We start from the raw sequence: 26,358 nt of genomic DNA, 5'->3' as shown, positions 1-26,358 counted from the left end.
ACACAACGGGCATCAGCGGCATGCCTGCTGGGGAGGACCCAGCCCCTTCCTTCCACAGGAGTTAGGGATGTGGAGAAAGGGATGAGAAATGATGGATGTTTGTGCTGATTTTCTGTGTTTTAGCATCTCGAGCCCAGGGTGACTCAGTGACTGCTGCGTGTGTTTGAAGGGTGCTGCAAACCCCCTGCTCCTGCAAACACCCAGGGAAAAAGAACAATATTTCACACGAGGCATACCACTTAAAATCTCTGGATCATCTGAAAATGTGAGTTGTGTTTTTTGATAAACAGGGGGCTTTCTGAGGGAAGGCTCTCTGCACGCTCTGGTCTGGCACCAGCCAAGTGGAAAATTCACCGGGAGGCAAAGTGGGGGCTCCCAGCCCGTGCTGTGCCTGTGCCCAGCAGAAAGCTCCTCGTTTCTCCTGCTGTGCTGGAAGCAAGACCCGTGATAAAGATAAGGACCACAGGATCCTTAAACAAAAGGATTTTTTATCCACCTATGAGTAGGGTGGGTTTTTTAAGACTGTGGGGAAAGGTTTTCCAGAACAGACCAATTCTCCAGCTGAGGGCATCCCATCTCCTAAAATGTCTGGATGAATTAACAGGTTTTGTGCTAGCCCTGTTCCTGCCTTGCTCTGAGCAATAGCTCAGCATACCCAGCACCACCTCCTGACAAGGGCGTCATCCTCCTGCCTCTAACTCACCTTCTGCCAGAAAAGTCCTTTTATTGCCATGTACTCAGCCATGAGTCATTTCTGCTCAGTTTAGTCTGCTGCTAACCTGCTGAAATAAAAGCTTGGCCCATGGCTTCTGCTCACTTGTTTGTGACCCTATTTGAGGCCTGAACAAAAGGGCTGATGCTTATGGGGAGAGCAGCACCCTCCCTGTCCATATATTTCTTCTTCCCTTCTGCCCAGCACGATCCTGGGAGTAAACAGCAAAGGCAGGGTCTCACCTTTCACCAGGACCTCTATTGTGTCTTGCCTGTCCTCAATCCCGTACATCACTTCACAGCGATAAATCCCGGTGTGGTTGGATCTCAGCGCCTTGATTTCCAAGGTGGCGTCGGTGGGGATGGCGGGGTAATTGGGCAAGGAGACCACCTCCCTGTACTCCGTGTTGAGCCGGATTTTCCCACCGGTGGCCACGAGCAAGACAACTTCTGTCCCGTTGGAGAGCTTGCTCCACTTGATCCGCGGGGTCAGCAGAGCACTGGTGTCCTCCTCCTCCGGGATGTTGAAGTAGCAGGGGATGTTCAGGGAGCTGCCCAGGGCAACGCGCAGGGGAGACTGCTCAGGTATCTTCACTTCCAGGCCATCACTACTGTCTGCCAGTTCCCAAACAAAGCAATGGTTACAGAGGTAATGCACTTTATCCAAAATATCCGGTGCTTCTGTACATCCCCAATGCCTGTCTGCTATGAAAACTACCCACACGCTCAGGTGAGCCCTTTTTGGTCTAGTCTGCAGGAAACGCTTTGCAGAAATGGAAGTTACAGCAATGACCCTTGCTCCGTGGTTGCTCTTGGGAGTTGGGACGTGGGAATGAAGGGAATGAAGGGCTGTACTGCAGTGTGCCTACTGCCCGCAACACGAGATCACACCTGATAGGGTTGAAAAAAGGGGGAATGATGAAATTCCCTTGGTTTCCCCCTAAATCTTCCTTTGGCTGAGCTACCCCTCCAGCTCCCCAAGCACTAGGACAGTGATGGGTTGTGGCTGCAGCCACCTGGTGCAGGGCCCCATGTGTACACAGAGCAAATTTGGGGCACACCTAGAGATGCCCACGCTCGGGTTTGGGACCAGTGTACAGCACCTTGCTCGGTGCCAGCTCCCCACACCCCGCAGCACGTACCTGAGAGCACCACAGAGGCGGCCGCGGTGATGGCTCGCAAACACACAAACACTAGTAGTAAAGTGGTCATAGTTTACCTGCAAGAAACAACACAGAAGAAAGGATTTATGATAGCTAAATGTCCATGCAGAGTAATTGTGCTGCAGCAGGGCAGGGTGATGCTCTCAGCTGCCTCCTGCACGAGGCTGGCAGGGGGAGCACAGGAAAGGAGCCCTCGGGCAAGTAAATCAGATGCTCTCATGTACAACAGACCTAAGTGTCACTGTAGATCACTTATTATATTTTTCTCCCATTCTGTCTCTTGTGGTTCAGTCTTCCCTGTGGAGCAGAAAGACAATTTTCCAACAAATTCTCCCAGTTATTCTGTATTTACACCACAGGGACCATCACACATCACAGCAGGAGCTGCCCCTCACCAGCATCCTCCATCCAAGCCAGCACTGCCTCTCAGGACAGATGCCTGGATATATCTTGTACACCTTAAAATGCTCTGAAGGGAAATCTGCTTCCATATGGTGAAAAAGCCAAAGGTTACAGTGCTTTGGTCCAATTCATTGCACCGACAGCATACATAGGTGTAACTGCAAATGGATCCGGAATTGATACAGCAAATCCCCAGGATACAATTCTGGGCATCCTAACGCACCCAGTAAATATCCTGTTGGGATCCATCAACGAGTCAGAGCCACCTGTTACTTCAGAAATCTTTAGGAAAAGAAACGAGCATCCTCCCAACGCTGAATGGCAGAAGCAATAAAGGCTTGACCAACTAAATTAATCCTAAACGGATTATCATTCATAACCGTTCTGAGGTATAATATCATCCGATTTTTCAATAGCCACGAGTGCTTGGATCAGTTTTAATATTTCCAATAAAAAACGCATCCTCCGGCAACCCAGCACTGTTTGGCGTTTCAGCACTGACTCGGAAGGAAGGACCCCACCTGCTGAATCACCGGAGTTTCCTCCCGGTCACCTGTCCAAATATCGGCTGCCTCGCTGCTGTGGTCCAGAAAGATCCCAGCTGGCGGGGAACATCCTGAGCATATGCCTATCGGCCTGGCAGAAAGGGCCACGAAATATCCTCGCTGGCACAAGTCGAGGCCAAAAATAAACCTCATCCTGTACAGCCCAGCATTCGCCTTTTGCTTCTGAAAAAAACTGACCTCCGTGCACTCATCCATTTCAACGTGATACATTGCAAAATGTCATCTTTTTGAAACTTAGTTAAAAGAGACAGCTACACCGGTGGAAAACAGGACAAAGCAGGGCTGGAACACGTTGGCAGAGGAGCAGGAGGCTCAAGGTTGCAGCTGTAGGGCTGGGTAAGGTCAAACTGGACATATCTCAATTTCTGCTGGGCTTGGGAATAAAAGACAAGGTAAGGGCCAAGCTCCAGGAGAAGCCGTGGAGTTGTGTGCATGTTTGGGTGTCTCTTCAGCTAGGAATTGTGTAAGCAGCTTAATAGGAACCAGGGAAACACCAGTCATGGTACAGGCCATCAGCAGAGGGAAATGAAGACAAGTGTCATGGTGTGATGCTGCAGGAGAGGCTGAGGGGTTTGGCACTCAGTATTTAGGGAAAGGCAGGGGCATGTGCCCATCGGACGGGGTGGGGGACAGTGAAGTGCCTTCTGCTCCTCAGCAGGCAAGGAGAATTGGAAACACCATCTGCTCTGGATAAACAGGCTGAAATCAGCGTGCCCAGGAGTCCTTACAGAGCTGGCTGTGTAAATTGCTGGCCCACTGCTGTGCAGTTTTAATCTGTGCTGGAGCACTGGGGCAGGTCCCGAACACCAGAACGCTGTGCCAAGATTTAGCAAAGATATACAAAGAAGAACCTCCTAAATACACCCTGGCTTGACTGACATCAGCTCTGGGCAAAATAATGGGAAATCTGATACAGACTTCAATTCATTAAGCACGGAAGAAAAGCCGTAATATTATTTTTAGTTGAAGCACTTGCAGAGAAAACAGGTGCTTCCAAACTTGATTTTGTTAGTCGGAATGATTCAAAGTGTGCCTGATAAATCTGCCTGCAATATTTTAATGGAAACAGATATAAAAATTATCCACCGATGAACAAGGGATGCGGAACATGGCTGAAAATGGGATGCTGTGTCCTAGCGAGCAGGACAGAATATATCCACGGGCGAGGATCTGAGGGCTGGAGGAAATGCCTGATGTGGGGAGACCAGGAAGCCTGAATCGAGTTATTGTAACGACAACGGCGAGGACTGAGAAGTTGACCATAGTGCACAAACATCTTTTCAAGCAGAAGCTGCGGGTACTGAAGGGCTCTTTAATCTAACAGAAAGGCATAACGAGAACTAATAGCTGGGAGCCATATGCCAAGCAAACTCAAACGGGAAACAAAGCCCACATTTTAAACAGGAGGTGATGGATCAGTGAAACTGGCACCGAGGGAAACAATGGAGTTTCTATCCTTTGGTAGCTTCAAATCCAAACTTGAAAACTTCTTTGGAAGATATGGCTTAGGCAAATGTGAGCTACTGGGTTCCATACGGAGCTATCTGGGAGAAGTTCAAAGGGTCTAGATACAGAGGAGATCAGCCCAGGATGGTTTCTTCTGACATTAAAATTCATGAATACAAATATATCAATGTTTCGATCTCTGCTCTTGTATTATTAATCTTGCCTGGCTCTAGGCAGTACAAAGAGCCATGAATATCATGCAAATTTTTTAACTGCTTTGTAGGATCGAAGGCAAAAAGACATCCTGTGAAGTTAACTCCCTTCCCTCCTCAGTCTAAGCCAACCATCCCTGAAGTCTGCACAGGATAGGCATCAGGAGGGAGAAAGAGATTTAGGGGTAAGCTGCCAGTGACAGGGATGGATGAGGGCTTAACCCTTATTTTGGGGAGCCCCTTCAGGGTATAGATCAGTCACTGCGGACACATGAGGCACTGCAAGGAACTTGAAGCAGATACAGCTTCAGCATTTGGGCAAACCTTTGTACTTTGGGAGGAAAAAAATCCAAACATTGAAGCATATTCTTGTTTCCTTAGAAGAATGCTTCCCACAGGCACAAACAGCTGGGGACTGGGCATCGAGAGCCCTCCTGGTCACTGCTTCCACCACGGAGCAGCCTGAGCTCACCTGAGGGACATCTCCCTGGAACGAACTGGGGGTTGGGCTCAGGTAATTTCTGCTTGCACCATCCCAAACCTGCCCTGTCAGCGACATGAGAAATGAAAGAGAGACACTGAAATACAATGGGAGCTGAAAACTCTTTCAGGGTCCCTGTCTGCAGCACACTACTATTGCTTTGAGTCCCGTGCAGTTGTTGTTTCTGTGTGCATTGGCAGTGGGTAGTTAGAGAGGGGGTTCATCTATACATCAGTGGGACATCACAGAACAAAATGCCCTAAATGGAGGAAATTCAGTGTGTCCCAAAAGCTAAGTCAAGCTTGTGAGCTCCTGGTCTCATTCAAGCCTTGTGGAAGGCTTGAAGATCATCAGCATGATCTTCCACATGGAAAAAGTAGCTTCATATGATGTCTGCTGGGACCTGCAGTATTGCCACAGATTAGCTTAGCTGTAGGGAAAAAAAAAATCCACAGAACCCAGAGGCAATGCCTTTTCCTTGTGAGCAGTGGTTAACAAATCACAATAATAATGTTTTGGGTGTGCTCTGCCAAAGCATTGACTCCCCGCAGGAAGAAACCCAACCTACTCCTCCGGGTGCTGTTTGCAGTGCTGATCTCCATTCTTCTCTCCCCGTAAGCACACCAGAGAGATCCAGCCCTGAGCCTGCACGCAGGATTCATGGTGCTGGGAAAGCCTGTGACCCTCGTCCCGTTGTTACAGTGAGGCTCCGTGCTGCAATGCCGTGATGATGGCCAAAGGTGTGATAACCAGCAAACAGCTGCCTCAAGGAGCAGCTCTGGATTTAAATAAAGAAAAGCAGCGATCTGCTGAGGGAACACCAATCGCACATATGATGGAGACCTGGTCTGCCTAGCCAGGGGATTTGGGTTGCTCTTCTCATTCTCAAGCAGACCACACAGAGGGGGTGATCAGCTCAGGTGAGGATGTCCTCTCTACAGAGGTCTGGGTTTAGATTAGATGAGCCATGCTCAAGGAGCACGAAGGCACAGCTCAGCACGTGGGAGAACCAACGTGAGAGGTGTGTGCTCACAGACACTGGCTCGTGCCTGAGCTGCACGGCTGAGTAAAGGCAGAGCAAAGCCCGGAGCATCACCAGCTCAGGATCGTAGTGGTGGCCCCATGGTGGCTGAACAGCTAAGGAGAGGAGTGTTGGGGACACAGGCAATGCCTCCACCTTTTATATTATAAATAACACAGGTTTCTGGTGATTCAATTTCATTTGACTGTTCTTTTGAAAATGCACAAGGTAACCTGGCTGATAGTAAAAGGTGGGCTACAAAACCCATAGGAGCTACCAGGTCGCTGCATCACTTAAATTCAGTGGCAAGGTTCTTACCTCCTAGTAGAAAATATAAACACCTTGAAGAGATGAAGCTCTGCAGACACGTTGGTGGAGCTCTTCCTAGGGTGAGTTACTAACTCGGGGCTGTCCAAGATCTATCAGGGAGCACTGGGAGGGACTAATTCCTGCAGCACACACCCACCACAAGGAGCTCTGCTCACACTGCCCTTTCTGCAAGGTCCATGCTACAGAAACACCCCCCAGCCCTGCAAGGGACTCTCTGGCAATGCTCCGTTTGCTCTTGCTGGAGAACAGCTGGGGCAGGGAGCTGTTGTGGCAGGTGGGACACGCTGCACAGCACCCCTCTGCAGCAGAACAAACATCCCTGTGCAAGGTACCAAGCAGCCTGGAGGAAGAATAATCCAACCGAACTGCCACAGAAATCCCAGCCATCCTACCTGCTCTAACCGATGTCCGGGACATGAGCAAGGCCCTCTCCGATTCAGCCCGGGCCAGGAAGAGCTCAGGAAAGCTCTCACTTTTCCAAAAAAGACAGAGCCGGGAAACGCTGGTAGGCTCAGGAGCTCTCCACCCCAGAGAACAACTGTCCCTTTCACCGGAGTTTATTGCCACTTTATTTTATGCCTAAGGCCGTGCTTCTGTATCAGGTTGTGTGCAGGCTGTCCTAAATTGGCTGCATATAAATATGTTTATTTGAGAATCTAAGTGTGTGTGGAGGAAAGTGTGTACATATGTGCAGACAGGTTTAATCCCTTACTCTTCCAACCCTGTCCCCAGGTTTTCAAAGGCCTGAAGAATCTGGAGAGAGCAAGAAAAAGAAAAGTCACTGCAGTCAAGGCCCAACAAAGTGCCTACAGAGTAAGACTGTGCGGTGGAAAATAGCCAGATGGCCCACTTGCAGCACAGTCTAACTTGTTTGCTTGCTGGAAAGCATTTTCTGTTCTAGTTTATTTTAATTGAGTCCCATCTGCAGTTTCTCCTGTGGCCTTTGCTTGTTCCATACCACGTTAATCACCCTTGTTGCAATTAAATTTATTTTCATCACCCTTAATCCTGCTGTTGTCCTTTTTTTTTTTTTTTTTTTTTTTTGGACGGGGGTGGACAGGTCATTTTAAGCTTCCTTGTTCCTCAGTTTTGGAAGACCTTTAATAGACTTACATATTGTTTCTGGCAGCTAATAAAATGCCACTCATTAACTCGAAGATATGCCTGGGCATAAAGGTGTTTTCCAAAGACAACATTTCCTTTCAAACTGTGGATATAAAGAGGCTCCTGAGCATGAGTCAAAACCAGCAGTAGTCATTTAGCCTTGGCCTCTCTCTCTTCAACTAGTTTTCCATTCCCTGTTTATTCTCCATCAGACCTTAGTATCCCTAGGACACCTCCATCCAGTGCTGATTCAGGTACCAGCACTGGGGACGGAGGGCACGATGAGGCTGGAGGAGACACCACCACCCAGCAGAGACATCAGGAGCATCCTCATGCCCGGTCAAGCAGCGTGCTCCATGTCCTTCGAGAGTGGTTTCACCTCTCCCGTGTAAAATTACAGACCGTTCCTCTATGATCTCTGGGAACAAACACCTTATTGTCCCCCTGCATGTTCCCAAGACTGAGAGCGTTTCTGTTAAAAACCTCAGCCAGGTCCAGGAAATGGGAGGGAAGGAAGGGGAGAAAAAAAAAAGTGAGGAGGGTGGGCAAAACTCATTTTACTTCTTCTTTTTCTTTTTTTAAATAAGGCAAACTTTGGAACTGAACTACGGTAATAAATGCACTCCTGTGATTTTTCATGTTTTTTCAGCTGTAAAGAAAATAGGAGAAATATTCCATTCTGTCTGGCTTCCAAACCATTCTGAGAGTAAGGTCTTTATGTACAGAGCAGCTTGGATGCTGCTCCCGCCTGCTCTGCCTCTGAAACCATCCCTGGAACAATAAAGCCCTTTTTTCCCCAATCAGGAGGACACACGGCAGTTACTGCTCTGATACTGTGTCATCGAGGGATGTCGTCCTCCCCGCTGACAGCCCCGCACCGCTGGCTGCCTGCATTGCTACACGAGATGGCAAATTGGCAGCGCCGAGGTGTGCTCAGCGTGCAAGACAGAAAACAGAGAACGGCGGCTGAAGACTAGGAAAAATGTCAGGTTTCTGCTGGAGCCTCAGCTGGCTCCTGTCCTGAAGCACCCCTTGCTCCTGCAGGCACGACCGTGGCCAGACGCAGCTCTGCTCACACCCCCGGGGCTGGTATCAGCGTGCCCCCCGGCCATATCGTCTGGTCCAGAGCTCCTCTCTCTCCTCCTCTACAAAGAGCCAAATTCGCCCCGACCTGTAATTTTGGTTCAGTGTTTTTCCATTTTCCATGTCTTTATGGCCTTTCCTTTAATAAAAGAGCTCCAGTCTGTTATAATTTGACTGTTTGCTTAATTATATTGCACTTACACTACAGGAAGAGCCAAAATACCCAAGGATGTGTGGACAAGCCTTCAGCAAGCAGGATGCCAAAGGAAATCTTGGTCAAACCGAAACAGTCGGATGCGAGGCTTGGTTAGCTACCCAGGCTCAGGCTGGGTCTGGAACTAATGGCCGGCTGAACACAAAAAGCTTTATAAGCATTTATCTTTTTTCTGGTAACTACCACAGAATGCCTCTCATTCTCCCCTGATTTATACTGGTTTTACATTACACCTCCATTAACTTCAGCAGTATTTCTCCATTTTTTCATTTTTTATTTTTTCCTGAGATCAAGCTAAACAGGCAGACCTTGCCACCAGCCACCCCCAAACTAGTTCTCGTGTAGGAAGGTCAAAACTGCCTGTCACTTGCAACACACATGGGCAATTTTCCTGCCCTTTGAGGACAGAGAAGCTTCAAGATGCCCCCTCTGGTGAGCAGATGGCAGCTGGAGTCTCTCATGCAAGCTACAGGGTCAGCACTACTCCTGAGCTGCTGTGGCTCTGAGTGTCTGCCCAACGTGGAAAGCAAGAGCCACACTCACAGCCCCCAGAGCCTCTAAATTCAAGGCAACAATGAGCCTTTGAGACTGGCTGAAACTTCTGCTCAGAATCCTCTCCGGTCCAAGGGGAGAAAAAACCTTCTAAAGAGCAATTCATGTCCATATGAAATAGATGTTTTGGCTGAGAACCCTTGAAGAGCTGCTCAGCCACTTGTCTGCTGGGTGGTAGGGCAGCCTGGAGCACTCTTTCAGCATCTAGCTTTTAGATATGGGAGGGTGGTTACGCATAAACCCTCCTTAGACCCCGTTTTACACACAGCAGTTGTAATTGGAGTGTGTCCCTTGGCTTGCAAGGAAGAATTTAAGCCAGAAAGAAGAGCTGGGACTTGGCAAACTCTTTCCTCCAGGATATGGTGTCTCTGGGAATGACAGCCACCCATCACTCTTCTTCTTTGGTGGAAGAGGCAGGTAAAAAATGATAACCCATAGAAAGAAAGTAACGATACGCGTCTTTTCTGGAGCTGCCATCAGCCTTGAGCAAACCTCTTCTAGACACAGAGAGGAAAACCACCGAAACACAGAAGGCACCTGAGACATTGCATTCCCTCAGGATGTCAAGTGTGAAGGTGGCAGCTTTGGCCATGTGGCTCTCCAAGTCTGCTCAGATGCATTGTCTCCCCATAAATCCCAGTGAGAAATCCCAACGCTGTTGCTGCTGTGCTCCTAGGACCTGAGCTACCTATGCCTGGTACAGAGCAGGAGAAAGGGACGTGGAAAAACCTCTGTCCATTAACATGGTAAGGCTCATACCACTTACCCTCTCTAAACCACCACGTACTCCAAATAGGCAAAAGCTAAACAGGTGGGTAGGTTCTCTGCAGATGCTGAGAGAGATAGGGAAGGATGGGTAAAGCCCAGCTGATGGACAGCAGATATTTGCCCTGCTGGGGGCTGAGCCATTGCTCTGTTGGAGACTGTGAATGGTGCACAGGCTGTGCTGGGGACGGTCACTTGTGCAGAATTTGCCTCTTCACTTCTCTTGTGTATGGGTTGAAACCTCATTTGTGCAGAGAAGCAGCCTTAAAAATGAGAAAATGTGCTCCTGAGGCTACAGGACAAGATAGAAAAGTGACTGCAGAGAAGCAAGCCTCAGTAACGCTTCTGTGTTGGCTCAAGCTTCATGGACATAAGCCTTGCTTCCCTTCACAGCTGACGTTGCACTTAGGACAAAAAGTTTTCCACAATGCCCCTGAGACCTTGTGTCAGTACAGAATCCATAGGCACACAGACCTAAGCATGAAACTCTCCACTCACTTTGCTAGCTACTGCCCAAACCTGATAGCTGTCAATACTCAGCTGCCCAAAATTGCCTTGGTTTGAACGTGTGTGCTCCTAAGAAACGTGATGTGAAAATTCACCTAACGAGGCACTGGGCAGGACTAGAAAAGACATACCAGCTGCCAGCTTCACAACGTACACACATTTTCCTCTTGCTCCAGGTAGAGAGAAAACATCAAATCAAATCAAGACAGTTAGATTCGAGGGAAGAGCCACGTGAACTTGTGCATGGCTGCAGGGCCTCTGCAATAACTGCATGTCTGGGTGAATACACCCAGCTGGCAACACAAACCATCCTCCCACTGTCACTGCTTGGACACAAAGGAGATAGGTGAGGAAACACATCCTATCTGCCCTTTGCACTGCCGACGTGCAAACCACCGAAGTGGGAAACCACCTCCCATCCACCCTGGTGGAAGAGTTTCGAGCTTCATTACAAGCTCAGTATCTGCCTCTTTTTGCTCCCCATTTTCTCTTTCCAAAGCTGGCACCTGAAAGTTTTCTCTGCATTAATTCCAGACATTGTGTAAACACTGTGCTTAGATTTACTTCAACGAGGCTGTTTCAGCTACAACTTTCCTCCCAAATAGATTTCCTGTCTCATAAATTCAAGACATGCACAGTTTAGTTCTGCTGGGAAGGTGGAATCTCGACTCCATCCTCCCTTTGGGGTGACCTAGAAGACAAAAGGGCAAATGGCATGGGAGAGGGCCAGGGCCTTTCTGGTTACTGGCCGGGAAGGGCAGAGACATCCTGCCATGTGCTGCTCAGGAGGCAGAGCCTGCAGTCCGAGCATTACTACTTGCCATAAATAAGCTGCAAGATTTGCAATCTAATGATCTCTTGGCATTTTTTTTTTCCTCCAAAACTCCAGAATTTTTCTACACAGGAGAATCTCTTTCTCCTGAGCAGATCACTGATATTTCCAGTGGAGAAGCAAAGGATTATTATTTTCTTCTGTTTCCAGATGCTTCAACTCTTTGCAACTCCTCAGAAATCCACATGCACACAAACTGTTCACATGTATTCCTTGCACAGGAGGGGAGGAGCCTTTTTGCCTTTATTCACCAGCCTCTAGGCATCACCTTACAACAAAGACCTCAGCTACATCTTCCAACAGCAATGTGAACCCCCAGCTGCAATGCAAGCGTGAGTTTTGCTACTGCTGATGAAGGATCTCTCATACCTCTTTGTCTGGAGAAGGGCTTTACCAAAATTTCAGAGCAGATTTTCCTCAAAGTTGTCTGTCTCTAAGGCTGATTTGATGAGCCCTGGTTCCGGAGGCAGTGGGCTAGGCTTGCCTTCTGGTTTACACGTCATACCAACTGGGACCACAGACTTCACATTCAGACTGTAAAGACGGGCTGAGGTCAAGAAGAGTTTGGTGCTTCTGGTAACCCTTGGCTCCTAACCCACACTTCTCTCTGTGCTGGACATGTCAGCCTTTATGTCAGGTCTCTTCCTGGAGCACAGCAGCCCTCTGAGAGACCATTCGTACAAGAGCCGCATCACCAAACCAAAACACCTGCAAAGTTGTACAGAACACCCCTCCCAGGCAGTGTATGGATTTTCCCATAAGTATGTTGAAAACCTGTTAAAATCTCCCTGGCCTGCCTCTTCTTTCATTTTTTTCTTTTCCCTTTATTCACCCGGTATTCCGTTGACTCCATCTCATGGCACACGGTTGCCCTCCACCATCCCTGCACAATCCCTTCCTTCTCTGTGTGCTCGCACCTCACATACCAGGAGGCTGTTCTGGCATGCGGTGCCCTCTTCCCTCGCGGCCAAGACACACAGCGCGTGTTTAACTCGATTTGCCTGGCTCAGTCAATAAGGTCCCTATTTATTGCTCTGTTCCTCTAGGGGGATGGAGTTATCTGCCCTGCCCCATCGTTCCGAGGGGATTTCGCTGCGTTGGGAACACCGAGGGATGCTCAGCTCCCCTTGCTGGGAGCAGCCCTGCTGGGCATGGACACTGCTCCACTGCCCCTATTCACTTGTCAAGTTGTTTCATCCGAACAATAACTCCTGCCTTTGGTTCAGCCTGCTCTATTCTTCTCAGGCAGAAATCAGCTGGGGCTCCAGGCAGAAAATAAATCTTCCTTTTTTTTTTTTCCTACAACACTGATGGTTTTGAACCAAGCCAAATTGTAAAGCAGGAAACAAAAGAAGAGAGAAGATAGCAGCAAAATTGTTCACAGCCAGACAGGCTTGCCTGGGGTTTGCTTCAGAGAAGACCATCCATCAGAGACCACAAAAGTTTTGGGTTCTACTTTAAGAGACTGGTAAGGAGTTGGAAGGGAAGGAGCAAGGTGATGGAAGGATGCCTAAAAAATTGTCCTGGCCCTCTGTGAGAGTGCACGTGAGTCTCTGGGTGATGTACTTATCCCGCCAGCAGGAACAAGAAGGAGAACCCTCAGCATGGGGGAGGCAATAACTGGCAGAAGGGTTTCAGTTCCCTGGCTGAGATTTCCATTTTCTGTCAGTCCAAAACTTCCCCAGGAAAGCTCCTCAAAAACCAAACCAAACCAACCAACCAACCAACCAAACAAACAAAAACCACTTTTTGACATTAGCAGCAAATATAAAAGGATTAATACTTAATCATGTGAGAACTATCATTCAAGCCAGAAACAAAGCACAGGCTTCTGCTTTTTTTCCAAGGGGGATTTCGGTATCTTTCAAAGCCTCAGTGGACTGTTTCCTTCAAACACATGACAAAATTAGCTTGAAGAAAGAATAGAAACCTTGCACTTTAATAACAGCCCAACTCTTTGACGTGAATGTATGTTATGTATACAGAGAGCTCTCTCTACATGCATCTGAATCTATAATCAGGCATTGGTTTGGTGTTACTTAGGAAGCAACTGTGATGACATGACATTGAAAGAGAGAGCAAGGCAGAGACAATTAACCTCCCCAAAATTAGTTTCAGATGAGGGTCACTGAATGCACATCAGTAATCATTTCCTTACAGCTCAGATCTCAGGGCTCCACTGAATTACCCCAGCCCAGACAGACAGCAGCCCCTGCCTCAGAGATCTCACAATCTACAAAGTATGCAGCTGACCAAGCCCAACAAACGTAAATTTGGGGAGAGCATGGAAATACTGAAACAAAGCAAGGCTCTTACATGAAATATAAAATCATACAGTGAGGTGCAGACTGCAATGGGAAAGAAATTTAACCTAAACACAAGCCACAGACATTTGGAGAGCCAGTGCTGCTAAGCCCAAATCTACAGTTTGCTAAGAAAAGTCCATATGTCATACCTTCAAAAAGAGAAAGCGAGGTATGGAGGAAACCAGAAACGCAATTAAATGGGAATACAAAGTTTTCTGAGAGGCAAATAAATTCCTATGCATGAGATGTGGTCGGGAGGGAGAGCCAAAACGCTGCCCAGTGTTTGGTGAAGCATTCTGTAAAGGCAACAGAAAATGTTGTTTTTCCAGAGCTATGTGGAACAGTTTGAAACCAACAGTGCCCACATTTTGGGGAAACAGAAAGGCACCAACACAGATCCCCTTGTAGGCAAAATAACTGCCTAGTGAAGTGCTTCAAACCAGCAAATACGCTCAGGCAGTGATGGAAGAGATGTGGGCTCTAACACGGACCCTGGAGCATGCTGTACCGGTATTTTGACTCAGACACACAGCACTAGCCAGAGAAACTGTAAACAAATAAAATTTGTTTTATACTATTGTCGTAAAAGACCTATTCAAAGACAAATAATAATGATCTGTTTTAAACACGCTATCTTGTAATTCTCCCAGTAAGATGGGTAGGTAAATTATCTGGCAGCCAGATCCAGTTTCCATTGGAATCAGTAGAAACGAGGCCCTATAACCCTGAGGTTCGTGACATTAAACCCAAGCTATGGTTTTAAAACCTAGTCTAGACACGTAACTCTTTGAAAGCCCCAAACAGGCAGCAGGGAGAGCACTCAAAAGGAATTCCCAATCCCCACAAGCTCGCACAGAGCTCTCTGCTTTCAGACAGCAGAAGAATTAATTCCATAAGACAACATAGCAAGGAAAATCCTGTTTGGCTCTCACAGAGTAGGAGGACTGGATCTAATCATGCATAACATTTGGGCACCGTCATGGAGCAGTCTGCAGATTGTGGCAGTTCCATAGCTGTGACCAAAAAGCCATCGTGACATTCATACTCATCAATCCACGCTGCATAAATAAGCCACGCAACGGGGGTGATGCTCAGTAAGACTGTTAAATGTTCAAAAAGAAAATGTTCTCTAGCTTTTAGGATGAGCATTCCGGCAAACGTGGTTGAGTGAGTCCTGCTTCAAGTTATTGGTTTCTAATGGAATTATACTGGGAAGGTGAGAGGGTGTAGGTTCTGGCCCTGAAAGGTCAGTCCCTGCAGACCCCAGGCTTGTCCAGCCAACATCTGGGGCCTTCAGAGCCCCCTGTGCTGCTGCAGCATTGAGGATGTTCAAAAGTCATGTTGGACTTTGTCTCCCCTTGGGCTGGGTGCTTGCTTCCTGAAAGACTCAATGTGATGTCCTTCCTACTGCAGGGATGTCACAAAAGAGAATTATAAGTACAAGCGAGTATTTTGGAAAGCAAGAAAGGCATGCACTGCTGGTCATTAAGAAAATTAGCAAATGGCTTCTGAGCTGAGCTTTCAAAGATTTTGATTACAAGTTTTGATACAGCAGCAATAGATTAAATTCTTACAGTGTACTCTCCAGTGGTTACTGAGAGAGTTATGGGAATGTCAAAATTGCTTTGTAAAAGTCTGATAACCTGCCCAATTGTCCACGGTATCTCAGAATTTAAAGATGCAAAAGGATGTCTGCGGCACTCAATGGAATTTGCAGAAGTGCTTTTCTGTGTCTTGGGGCACTTTGCTGCTTTGCAAGATGTGTCCTTGAGTCCCTAAAGCAACTTCTGGAAAAGGACATAATTTTATAAGGGAAATAAATCCAATCAGATATCTGAGTGTCTAACGACTCTCATTCCCAATCAGTTTCAAAATATTATTGTTTAATTACACTAACAGCACAGATAAGGGAGACATCTCTGAAGGATGAGGCACCACAGTTCTATACACAATGTCAGCTGCATTTGCAGTTGAGGAATAGAGAGCAACCAACTTGGAGATTAGAAGAAATTGGTAATAAACCATGCCAGAATTGAAGAGAAGGTGCCAACCACTGTATTCCAGTGTCGCCAGTTTCCCTAGTATACATAATGGAGGCATGAGAAAAGCTTCAGCGTTACTCAGAGTGCAGCATGAGCAAGCTGTGAAAGGGCTGAGCATAATATCCATAAAGTACTTTCATTTATTTATTTATTACACTGGTTGGATGTGCTTATTCAAAGTCAAGAGGAACGCAGTTTTAAGTCAGCTGGTGGTGTCAATTGTCTGAAACTGGCCTAAACAAGATCAGAAGTAGCAGAAGTGAGACGGATTGAAAAGCTGGAAGAAAGGCTTGTGTTAGCCAAAGCATCTTTGCTTTCCAGCATTCTCAGCTGCTTTTGGAGATACCACCTCAGTAACAAACCTTCCCTTGACTAAAGGAGAACTCGTGGTAGGGCTAGCAGAAGGAATGACAAAAGATTATTAACTCTTTGAAATGTGGTCTCTGTGGGAAAACATAGTTTCTGTAATGGAGAATGTAGGTGAAGACGGAGGGCTATAAGCCCTGCCTTCTTCAAAAGGTGCTGTAGAGAAGGCTGAGCTGGCTGTGCCTGGCTGAGCACCTTGCCATGGCAGTGGGGTGTCTAGCAGAGGCCAACTCACCCAAGAATTTATCAGGAAAGTTTTGAAGCCCACACTGAACTCAATGCTGTCTTGATTGGAGTGGTAATGGTAATATGAAGTCACTTTGGGAACGCCAGTGAGAGCTGTAAGCACAGCACTGGGAATGAACTGAAAGGAAGATCTCTGCTTCCCTGCCTCTGAGATCTTCATGCCTATAACGCATGTCCTACGTGGCTACAACGAGAGAATGGCCCCAAACAATGCCAAATGTACGTCCGAAAGGTGTAAAGGAATGGGTGCCTGCCTACCAGGGCTGGATACAAGAATAATTTAGGAGCAGAAATGGGCACACACTGCACACAGCCTCGTCTCAGGCACTGCACCCTCCTGCTGGTGCGCTCGGCAGCATTAGCAGACCAAGTGCCCTGCCGCCTGAGGGTATCGCTTACATATCAATTGCTACAAGGCAGCAGGGTATTATTTATACAATAAGTGCTATATAAAACAGCAGGGTAATATTTAGAGGGCAAATACAACGGAGAGGAAGGCTGCAATTTGTTCGGCAGCAGCAGGATGTTCTCTGCTCTCCAAAGCACCATGCAGGATCAGGGTGACACTTAGATGCCAAGTACTGTGGGAGGACAGGGTATTATTTAAACCCCAGATACAATAGTAGGTAAAGAGTATTATTTACTAACCAGACGGAATGCAATAGCAGCAGTAACTGCACGGTATAATTTACGGCAGAGGAAAAGACATCATTTGCAGACCAGTCATTACAGAACGGGAGGGTATTCGTTAGAGCACAGCACTGAAGCATTGCTTTGAAGCCGAGCACCATGAAGACACAGGGTATTATTTATACACCAAACCCCACAGAAACTATTTTTCTGGGGTAAGTAACAGTGACAGTTAATCATTCATACAAAAGCCATCCTGTAATTTCCAATATGTGAACTACGTGATGATTTCAACCTTGAAGCCGTGGTACAGATGATGTAATGTTAATTACCCTTAGCTGCTGTGCCACAGCACTGCTAATCCCGAGTAATCCTCTGAAGCCAGAAGAGTTATGCCAGCCGGGCTGAATCTGCCCTGCACAAAGCCTGCTCTGACTGGGGACTTCCAGGGCTGTGGCAGGGATTTATCTCTGGCCCATGCAGGATCCCAGCAGGAGCAGCAGGTTTTGCTGTGCATTACGGGCTGTTCAGTCCTGGGCACGGCTCTCCTGGAGGAGGTGTGAATGAGGGAGGGGAGCTCCAGCTGGAAGGGATCAGCGCCATCATTTTCACCTGTTTATCAGCTGCTGGCCTCCACGTTTCCTTTGCACACCTTTTTCCCTTCAGTCCATGATCTAAGACTCAGTTCCTTGGTTATTTTTTGTTAGTTTCCCCTAAAGAATATATATATATATTTTCCTTTCAAATTATTCCTATTTCATTTTCTCTCTATTAAGTCACATCTATCTCTCCTGTGGCCTTCACAGACAATTCCTTCTGTCCTTTAGCGGTTGTCATGACTGTTAATTGCCTGTCCAAGTCCTCTGCCTAGTGTGAACCAAGGGCATTGTAGAAGCCAAAAGCACTTGGAAATTGCCAGCCCAGATGAAACCAGTGGTGTGTCCAGGCCAGCATCCTGTCTTGGACAAGATCCGTATCACCAGCTTCAGAGCAAAGTTCTCATCATCGAAAAACAGGGGAGAAATTGCTGAGGAGGAAGTTTCCTTTTGACACTAGGCATTTAGTGGTTGCCTTGTGCCTTGAAGCATGAGTATTTACATTCCATATCTTCCCGCTAATGTAAGCGAGGTTTATTGGGCATGGCTGGACAGGCAGCTTTACTCTCGGGCCTAACTCGTGAGCAGTCCTTTCCCTACCCGGCCAGAAACACTTTGCTGTCCTGGTCACCTCATTTCTGCCTCGCAGATGCCCTTTTGTCTCCCGTTGCCTGCTGTGGCCCCTGTTGCACCTTCCATTGCTGGGTTCAGCTCCTTACACCCCGTGTGAGACCCAGGTGCTTCAGAAGATCCCCAGCTCCCATGTAGATGCCCAGGTAAGATGGTGGTAACCAGGGCCATCTGCGTGGTCAACTTTCATCGACTTTAACAGCAAACGGAGGACAAACAGTGCTGACCTGCCTTCCCCAGGACAGCCCATCGCCCAAATTCCTCTCAGCAAGCTCCACTCCTGGCCAGCACAAGCCTCTGCACCCCGAGGAGGCCTCCGATCCCCTGGGGGGAGCTGAGCAGTGAGGTACAGCCCTCAGCTGAGATCTGGGCCTCTCCTGAACTTCTCCTACTCCACATGAGCCCCCTGTGCTCCGGCTTGAGCCAGCATCTGGAGAAAAGCCACGAGTTGCCATGCCTTGGTTGGCACAAAGAGTGACTACAAAGGTGAAAACGCAGACGATGGTGCTTGAAATAGGCCTCCGGGTGTCCTGCTTTCCCAGCACAGCAAGCCTTCCTCCCTGAGGAGGGGCAGAGCCACTGGGACACCCAGTCCCCCAGGTGCCACCATCTCCCCCGATTGCTTGTGGGGCTGTAATGTGGCTCCAGGTGAAGCCATCAGGGCTGTTAGGTCACCACAGTGACTGCACGGGGGCTTGTAAAGCAGGGCAAGGAGAGCTGAGCAAGGCGGTCCACTTGGCTGCTGCTTGGCACCTCAACACATTTCAGCAGCTAACACGTGTGGAAGGTTTTGGGGTACCCAAGTCAAAGGATTCTGGCCTTCCTTATCATTTCCCCCAGCCTTCTGCTCCCCAGTCTGTGCTGAGGAACCACTGGGAAGGAAGAACATCACACAAGGGAGAAATGGAAATTTTTATTAAAAAGGGAAAGCCCGTCGTAAAAGACGCTGGAGGGAAAAATCTCAGTGCGAAGCATCAAAAAAAAAAAAAAAAAAAAAAAAAAGGCTGCCCGGGCGAACACTACAAATCCCCCCCGCCTATTCATGAAGCCAACAAAAAGCTTCTTGAGCTCGGCACTGTGAGCCCATTGAGCGCGGCGCGGGGCAGCGGCGCACACACCCTGCCTTGTGCACACAGGCAGCGCCCGCAGCCCCGCCGCGCACACAGGCCGGGCTGTTCTGCCCGCGCACAAGGAAGCACTGAGTTTTTAAAAGTAAACTGTAAGGTTTCCGTTGTTGCACAGGGCTCAAGTATTTTTTTTTTTTTTTTTTAAATATATATCTATAACAGCTCCCTCTCTTTGCTGTCTCTCTCTCTCTTTCCCTCTTTAAACAGCCCTGAATGCAGCGGGCTGCTCCGCAGCCGTCCTGCTCTGGCTCCGTATGTGGTCCAGACCCGGGATGAAGACGGCTTTTGTTGCTGCTGCTGGGAAGCTGCCTGCGAGCAGCACACACAGCCCGGCTTGTTCACACGTGGAGGCTGCCGGGGGGAGCAGGAGGAGGAGGAGGAGGAGAGGGAGGCAGGCTGGGGAAGGCTGGGCTTGCGATGGAGCAGCCGTCCCACCGCCGGCGGGGAGACGGCGGCAGGTGGCGGTGGAAAAGATGTCTCAGGCAGCTAAGAAAGGTCCTGTTGAGTGTGGAATGGGCAGCAGTTGGCCCTCCACCAGCCCGTGTCCCTGCTGGGTGTAGGGCAGTGTGGGGAGGCAGGGAAGTCACCGCGCCTGGGCAATTTATGGCTGAGGAGGAGCTGCCCCAGGGAGAGGAAGAGAGAAGAGACCAGTAACAGAGGGGATTTTGGAGTTCCCAGGTTTTCTGTCCGTTATACAAATCTCTGGTCAATACCAGAGCACAGAACAGCAGTTTACATGCTCATTCATTCATTTCTGTCTTTTAAATGATACCACCCATCCTCTCCTTCCCCAAATCCCCTAACATTTCTCTCCAGTTAGGTCATATTTTACAGTGAGGAGCTGCCGTTTACACTGACGGTGCTAAGTCTGCAGCATTTTAGTTAATCTCCTCAGCTTCCTGACCCCCGGGCTCTCTTTGCCCACCCGTCCTCTCGCTGCTGTCAAACCCTGCTTCTGTCTGTGGAAGTGGTTGTAGGAAACATCAAGCAGGAGCTCAAGCAGAGGAGATGGGGTTTTCCCTAAAGGTCGCTGGGGCTGCTGAGAGCCCGCAGGCAGCACGGGAACATCCCTGGCCCAGCGAGGGCAGTGGGGATGCTTCCCTCTTCTGCGCTCTGACAGCACCTCCAAACGTCTCGGAGAGGGAAAACACCTCCCGTCTGCCCTGCCGGGTGGGTACAGCCTCAGAAGTTTTGCAAAAACATATAGCACCAAACAACCAAAGCAGAGAAACAAACAGATCTCCTCCGTGGGGTCTTGAAAGCCCACCAAATCGGTCCCCGAACCCCTGGCCCCTCTGCCCAGTCAGCGTCCTCTATCTGGAGCTCGCAGACAAAAAGGAAAATAGCGGGGAATGCTAAAAAATTCCTCTCACCCAACTATTTCATCATGGGATATTCCCCCCCCTTCCCACATCTGGCAAAGTTATTTTAGAAAACCGGGAGAACTTTTCAAACTGCATTTTTTTGGCCAAACATCTCGAAAGGGCAGAGTTACAAAGCATGCTTTCCGCTACGTGCAGAGGGTAGGCTGCTGCTGAGCACAAAGTTTAAGCGAAAAAGTCTTAAAAAGCAGGGAGTGACCTAAAAGGAGAAATTTCCAACAGAGGCGCCGAAGAACAAAAACTTTTTGCTCTGCCTGCTCTTAGAGAAGAGCTCAGCTACTGCTGAGCTACTGCTGAAAATGTGTTTCAGCCAGGAATCAGCTTGGAGAGGGGCAGCCACCAAGCAGTGCCCAGCACCACGCTCTGGAAACCATCCAGGAGCTGCTGTCAGTGCCATGGGCTCGCTCGTAGCCGTGGCACGCATGCTGCACACCGTCCCACCTCCCCGATCCCATCTCCTCTCCTCCTCCTGCTCTCATCCCCCCGACCTGTGGCTTCACGTCCTACGAGCCCGCAGAGCACCCTTCATGCTCTCGATAGCGATGCGGTGGCAGCGAGCGGAGCAGTCACCGGCAGACAGCCCGTGATGGTTTGGGACAGCAGTGACAAACGAGCTCAGCCGCAGCCTCCTTGCCCCGCGCTCAGCAGCGGGATGAGAAATGCCACCGACAGCAGCCAAAATCCATCGTGCAGGAACACTGACGGTCATTTGGGGAGCAGGCAGAGGGGTAGCCCCCTCTCTGCGCTCCCACCTGGTGGCATCGGATGCCCGGTGTCCCAAGCCACGTGCCTTGCTTTCCCTCCCTCGCCCAAGAACTGACAAACTCGGCGCATGGCCCCAGTCTCCGGCTATGGGGCCGTGCCCCCGCAGCCCCATAGCTGCAGGGGTTGCTGTGGGGCCGGCACGGTGGTGCTGCTGGCAGCCCGGCCCCATAGGATCCCGGCAGGCTCCTCTCACAGCAGCGCTGCTGGCAGGAGGGCAGCTCCGTGGAAAACCCTGGGAGCAGTCAGCGTGCAACTTCCCTCGCATCCCTGCTCACCAGGGAAAGAGACAATCCACTTTTTTAGAGCCCGCGCCTATAGAGCACCGAGGAAAGAAGTGGGGAAGTTAAGGAAAAAATCCCAAAGAGAGAGAAGAGGGAGGAAAGCGCAACCCCTTACCTTTAACAGTTCAGTGCAGTGCTTGGAGAATCTAAGTCCCATACACCTGGCAGAGAAATTAGGTGTTTTTTGGCGTTCAGGACGGAAAGAGCTTGCCACTTCTTGCTGTTGCTGTATGTCTTCTTCGCAATCTCCAGATGAGTTTTCCTGCCTTTTTTTTTTTTTTTTTCCCGGTTCCCCAGAAGAAATCAAAATTCCCTGTGTGGTATTTCAGGTCCTTTCAGGCAGTGGCAGCAGCAGCAGGCTTGAAGAGTAAGTGCTGTGTGTGAATGGCAAAAAAAGAGAGAGAGGGTTCAGACCACATTAGCTGCCACTGGCTGCAAGAGAGACCATCAAACTCCTGTCAGCCTCCTTAGATACCTCTTGAAGAGCTGGCAAACTAAGTGTATTGGATCCTCCTCTGGATTTTAGAGTAAAGGTAGGCAGGCATCCAGGGGGCAGGGGGAAATAGGAGGGCTTAAGGACAGAAAAGGAAGCCCAGCCTCTTGGAAAGAGGGGAAAAAAATAGAAAAGAAAAGAAAGGGGAAAAAGAAAAAAAAAAAAAGCATTGCCAAAAAAAAATACTGTAAATGGAGAAAGCTGAATGGGGAGTGGGGGATTAAATTTAGCCCTCTGGTTTGGAAGCAAACTACATGGAGCACCACAAGTGGTTGAGAGAGAAGAAATAGTTTATGTAATAAAAAGAGAACGTGGTTTATGCAAACTAAAATAACATGAAGCTAATTAAGGAACCTGAGCAAAGCACGCGTGTCTGCAGTGCAGGCAGTATCGCTGCTGGCCCACCAGCAACGGGGCACGTTCACGGGGAGCCCACAGACAGCAGCAGAGAAGAAAGTTTGGGGACCTCTCCGGGGGGCTCTGCGGGGCAGAGGGGGAGGCAGGTGGTGGAGGTGTGGGAAGAGGGAGAGGATGCTCACTGTGAGGACATGGAAAGCACCTGGAGCAGCGGTCACTGATGAGTGGTATGGAGGCAGGGGAGTGAGGCTGATGTGGAGAGGAGTTGTCCAAAAGCTGTGCCTGTGGAAGAACCGGGGGAGAAACGCAGAGCTAGGGAGCACTGAGGGGTGATGAAGGCTGAAGCAACCACCCCAAAACCTCAGGGAGGATCCCATCGTGGAATCCTTGGCAGTTCGGATGCTGTGGGAAGGTGCTGAAGAGGCTGTAATGAGTTTTGACTTTATTTATTTTTCAGTGGTGGATACTGGTGACTTGGAGTGGGCGAAGCTGTGCCCGAGGAGCATGCGATGGGTCTGCTCCTGCAGGCCTGCGCCTCGGCTTGGGAAGGGGCTGGATGGCAGCTGGGGGGGGGTGGGAGGCAGCTGAGGCTTTCCCAGCTGAGAAAACCTCTTCTGGCTGAGAAACTGTGTGTGCCTCCCCAGCGACACAGGAGGGTGGGCACAGGGCTGGGGACTCAACCTTCACCTTGTGAGGAGTCCCCTGGCTCAGGCTGTGCCTGGGTCCCTTCACCTGCCCGTTCATCCCCGTGCTCAGACATCTCCAAGAGGTCAAGGTGGCAGCCCCAAGGCCAGCAGTGCCTACAATTTTGATATCTGCATTTCTCTCTCTTTCCCCAGCGCCCTCCTTTGCTTTCTGGTTTACAACACAATGCTTTGCCCTCCCTCCGTGAATTACCTCGATGCTATGCCTCATTTCGAAGCTTGTTCCCTCGGCTGTCCCACTGCTAAACCCGAGGCTCGTAACCCCTTCACTGCGCTCGTGCTCTCTCCTGAGAGCCGGGCATCCATCACCCCGACAGCCAGAGCCAGACCACAGCTTGTGGAGGCACGTTCCTTCCCAGGAGGGACTTTGGCCACGAATCTCCCCCTTGGAGATCACACTCTTTTTTTTTTTTTTTTTTTTTTTCAGCAGGGAAAACTTAATGCTAAAGCTTTCTTGGTACCTTTACGCTTAAGGTCAAAAGGGTGGGGAGGGAAAACTCTTCAGGACCACTGGACAGGACATTTACAGCCCTATCCGAGACTCCTACTTTATTCCCACCTGCCTTGTGTGCCTTTTGGTGGATAAGAACGCTGCCTATCGAAGTCATGTTTAATCTTCCATCCTTTAAGGTCAAGCGGGGGCGTCCCAATGACTTAAAGGGCACGGGCTCGGCCCCAGGGGCTGCTGCAATCTCCAGCGGTGCTGCCGTGGCTGTGCCGGAGCATCGCCTGCCTGTGATGCCGGGCAGTGTGGCATGGCTGTAGCAGCAAGATGACAGGCAAGGCGCACTTCAGACAGGGCATGACAGCCTGTGCTTGAGGCAGGGCTCGGTATTTCCAGCTGGGCAGGAAGAAAAGCACGTAGACAGGAGCTATAAAACGCGCCCGGAGTGATTCTGTCCTGACTCACGTGTGCGAGGGGCTCTGCGACACATCACGCCTGGCCACAGCCCCTTCTCGCCGTGACACTCCCGGGCAATGCACACGTTGGGTTTTTTGGCTGGGGAGGGACTGGGAGCCCTGTGTACCCTCTGCTGCCACTGTGGTTTGGCAAAGAAAACCCCATCCGAACCTTTCGCGAGCTGCAGCCAGGGAGCAGAGAAAATTCCACTTTGGAGCTGACCAGCTAGGAAAATGTGATGCTCCACACAAAGCGGTTCCTTAGCAACTTTTGGGAAGGGGTAGAAACTGCACAGTACCTGCTGGCTGTCCCAGTTCTGTGTCTGCATCGGGAGCAATTGGAAAAACAGCTAAATACGTGCGGAGAAATTGTGATTCATAAACCGCTGCTGGAGCCGGTTGTGTTTGTTTGTTCTGAAGCTGAGGAGAGGCTGGGTCAAAAAAGCCATATAAGTGGCTTTTGTTTTTTGTTTAAAGCAGGGAAGTGACAATTCAGAGGTCTCTGGAGTACAGGTAACAAGCTATAGGAGTGCTCACGGTCAGGTAAAGGTTTTACATCTCATTATAACGTTCAAAGGAGACCTGTGGCTATTCCCAGAGAGGTTCAGCCCTTGGGGAGCGCAAATATTTGATCAGAGAACAAACCCAGTGCACAAGGAAGGGTGAATAATAGCTTTGCCTATTGAATATCCAGAATTTGCACGGTGGAAGCAGTCACTGACAGCAAACAGGCAGAAAAGGAAACGACACCAGACAGAAAAAGATTCAATCAGTTGGGCTGATAGTTATTTGTGGGTTTCCAAAATCAATGAAAGGCAGGCTTGGGTGGATTTCCAGCCAAAAAAAAAAAAAAAAAAAAAAAAATCAGGAATAGAACAAGCAGGAATAAAGAATAAAATCCTCAAACTGCTTTTAAAAATTGTGCAGACCTACCCCCTCGCTACCATGAAGCTGTTCCTTCTCTACAACCACCAGTTCAAGCCATCTCACGGCCTGCAGCTCCAACCCTTGTCTTCCTCTCAGGGTGAAAAGGAGGGCTTGGCATCCCAGAACGCTTATTTCTAGTATTATTTAATCCTATTTAATGCTAACTAGGCACTTAAGAAACCAGCAGGGACATGAGAAGGGGGTGCAGGATCCTGGCTGCTCCATGCGGAGGCCACTGAACGGGGCTGTGCACAATCTGAAAGTCTGTGCCAAACCTCCAGAAAAAGGCACTGGAGATTTAGGGGCAATCTGTGAGCGTTAAGCTTTTGCCTAAAGGGTCCCGTCCGTGCTTTTATGGCCAGCCTGACCATCTCTCATCTGAGCGCTGCTGCCAGGGTGCCTCGAAGTCAGCTCTGACGGTCACGTTTGGGTCCAGCACTGTTCCATGCCAAGGTCCTGGGCTGGGAGAAGCAGGGTGTGATGTCCATGTGTCAGCATGGCCTGTGTCACTGGGTGCTGGTGGGAATGTATGGTCCTACGTTGGGGTCCCATGCCAGGATGGGCAACCAGAGGGATGGGAAGAAGCAGTGCTGAAAGCCCTGTGGGTAAAAATTAGGAGGGGCATGAGAGCTCCTGGAGAAGGTTTTGCCCATTGAGACATGCTGAGAACATGAGATAGGGGCTGAAAATGCAAAAAGTCATCAGCGGGCATGGAGGAACCTCTCCCAAACCCCAGCACCTGCACCCCTTTCCTCCGGGGTGAATATTCACCCTTGTCAGCACGGGTGGAAAACTCACCCATCTTTAACAACCAACCCGTGTGCTCACAGGCAGCTTCTCCCGGCCCCGTTTGCATCCCAGCTCGGGACTGCTGCCCTCCGCGAGCCTCCCGCGCCGCACAAGGCACCCATTGAGCCCGCAGCGGCCGTGCCGTGCTCAATGAGCTGCGTTCTGCTCGCCCCACGCCGGCAGACGTAAACAGCCCGGCTCGCCCCGCGCCCCCGCCCCGATATTGTGGCTTGTTCATCACCCGGTAAAAATAGCAGCCTGCGGGTGGGATGGGGCGCACAGAGCGGCTTCTGTTTGCCTTTTTTTTTTATAAAATATTTTTTTTTTCTTTCTCACTTCTCCTGTCCTCTCGGTGTCTTTCCGATTGCTCAACAGGGCTGCGTGGAGGGAGCAGGGACGGACGCCTCCGGTCACATATTTGGGTGCTG

At 49.5% G+C, this 26,358-nt stretch overlaps 1 protein-coding gene across 2 annotated transcripts in view; it reads right to left on the bottom strand.

The window, feature by feature from the left end:
- Positions 1–22,262, bottom strand: part of ACAN (aggrecan) — a 47,277-nt gene extending 25,015 nt beyond the window's left edge. Inside the window, exons 1-3 of one of the 2 annotated variants that reach the window (XM_068695340.1) lie at positions 21,876–22,262; positions 1,854–1,930; positions 955–1,326 (exon numbers count right to left, since the gene is read on the bottom strand). In XM_068695340.1, coding sequence (XP_068551441.1) covers positions 955–1,326; positions 1,854–1,923 — 442 coding nt within the window. In that variant the 5' untranslated portion in view covers positions 1,924–1,930; positions 21,876–22,262. The remainder of the gene's footprint in view (positions 1–954; positions 1,327–1,853; positions 1,931–21,875) is intronic. The other variant, XM_068695341.1, reaches the window with a different exon arrangement.
- Between the last annotated feature and the right edge of the window lie 4,096 nt (positions 22,263–26,358).

The sequence above is a fragment of the Anas acuta genome, chromosome 12 (genome assembly GCF_963932015.1).
Source record: "Anas acuta chromosome 12, bAnaAcu1.1, whole genome shotgun sequence".
Classification (NCBI taxonomy): domain Eukaryota; kingdom Metazoa; phylum Chordata; class Aves; order Anseriformes; family Anatidae; genus Anas; species Anas acuta.
The sequence above is the reverse complement of the archived record's forward strand: the minus strand, read 5'-3'. Positions and strand labels throughout refer to the sequence as shown.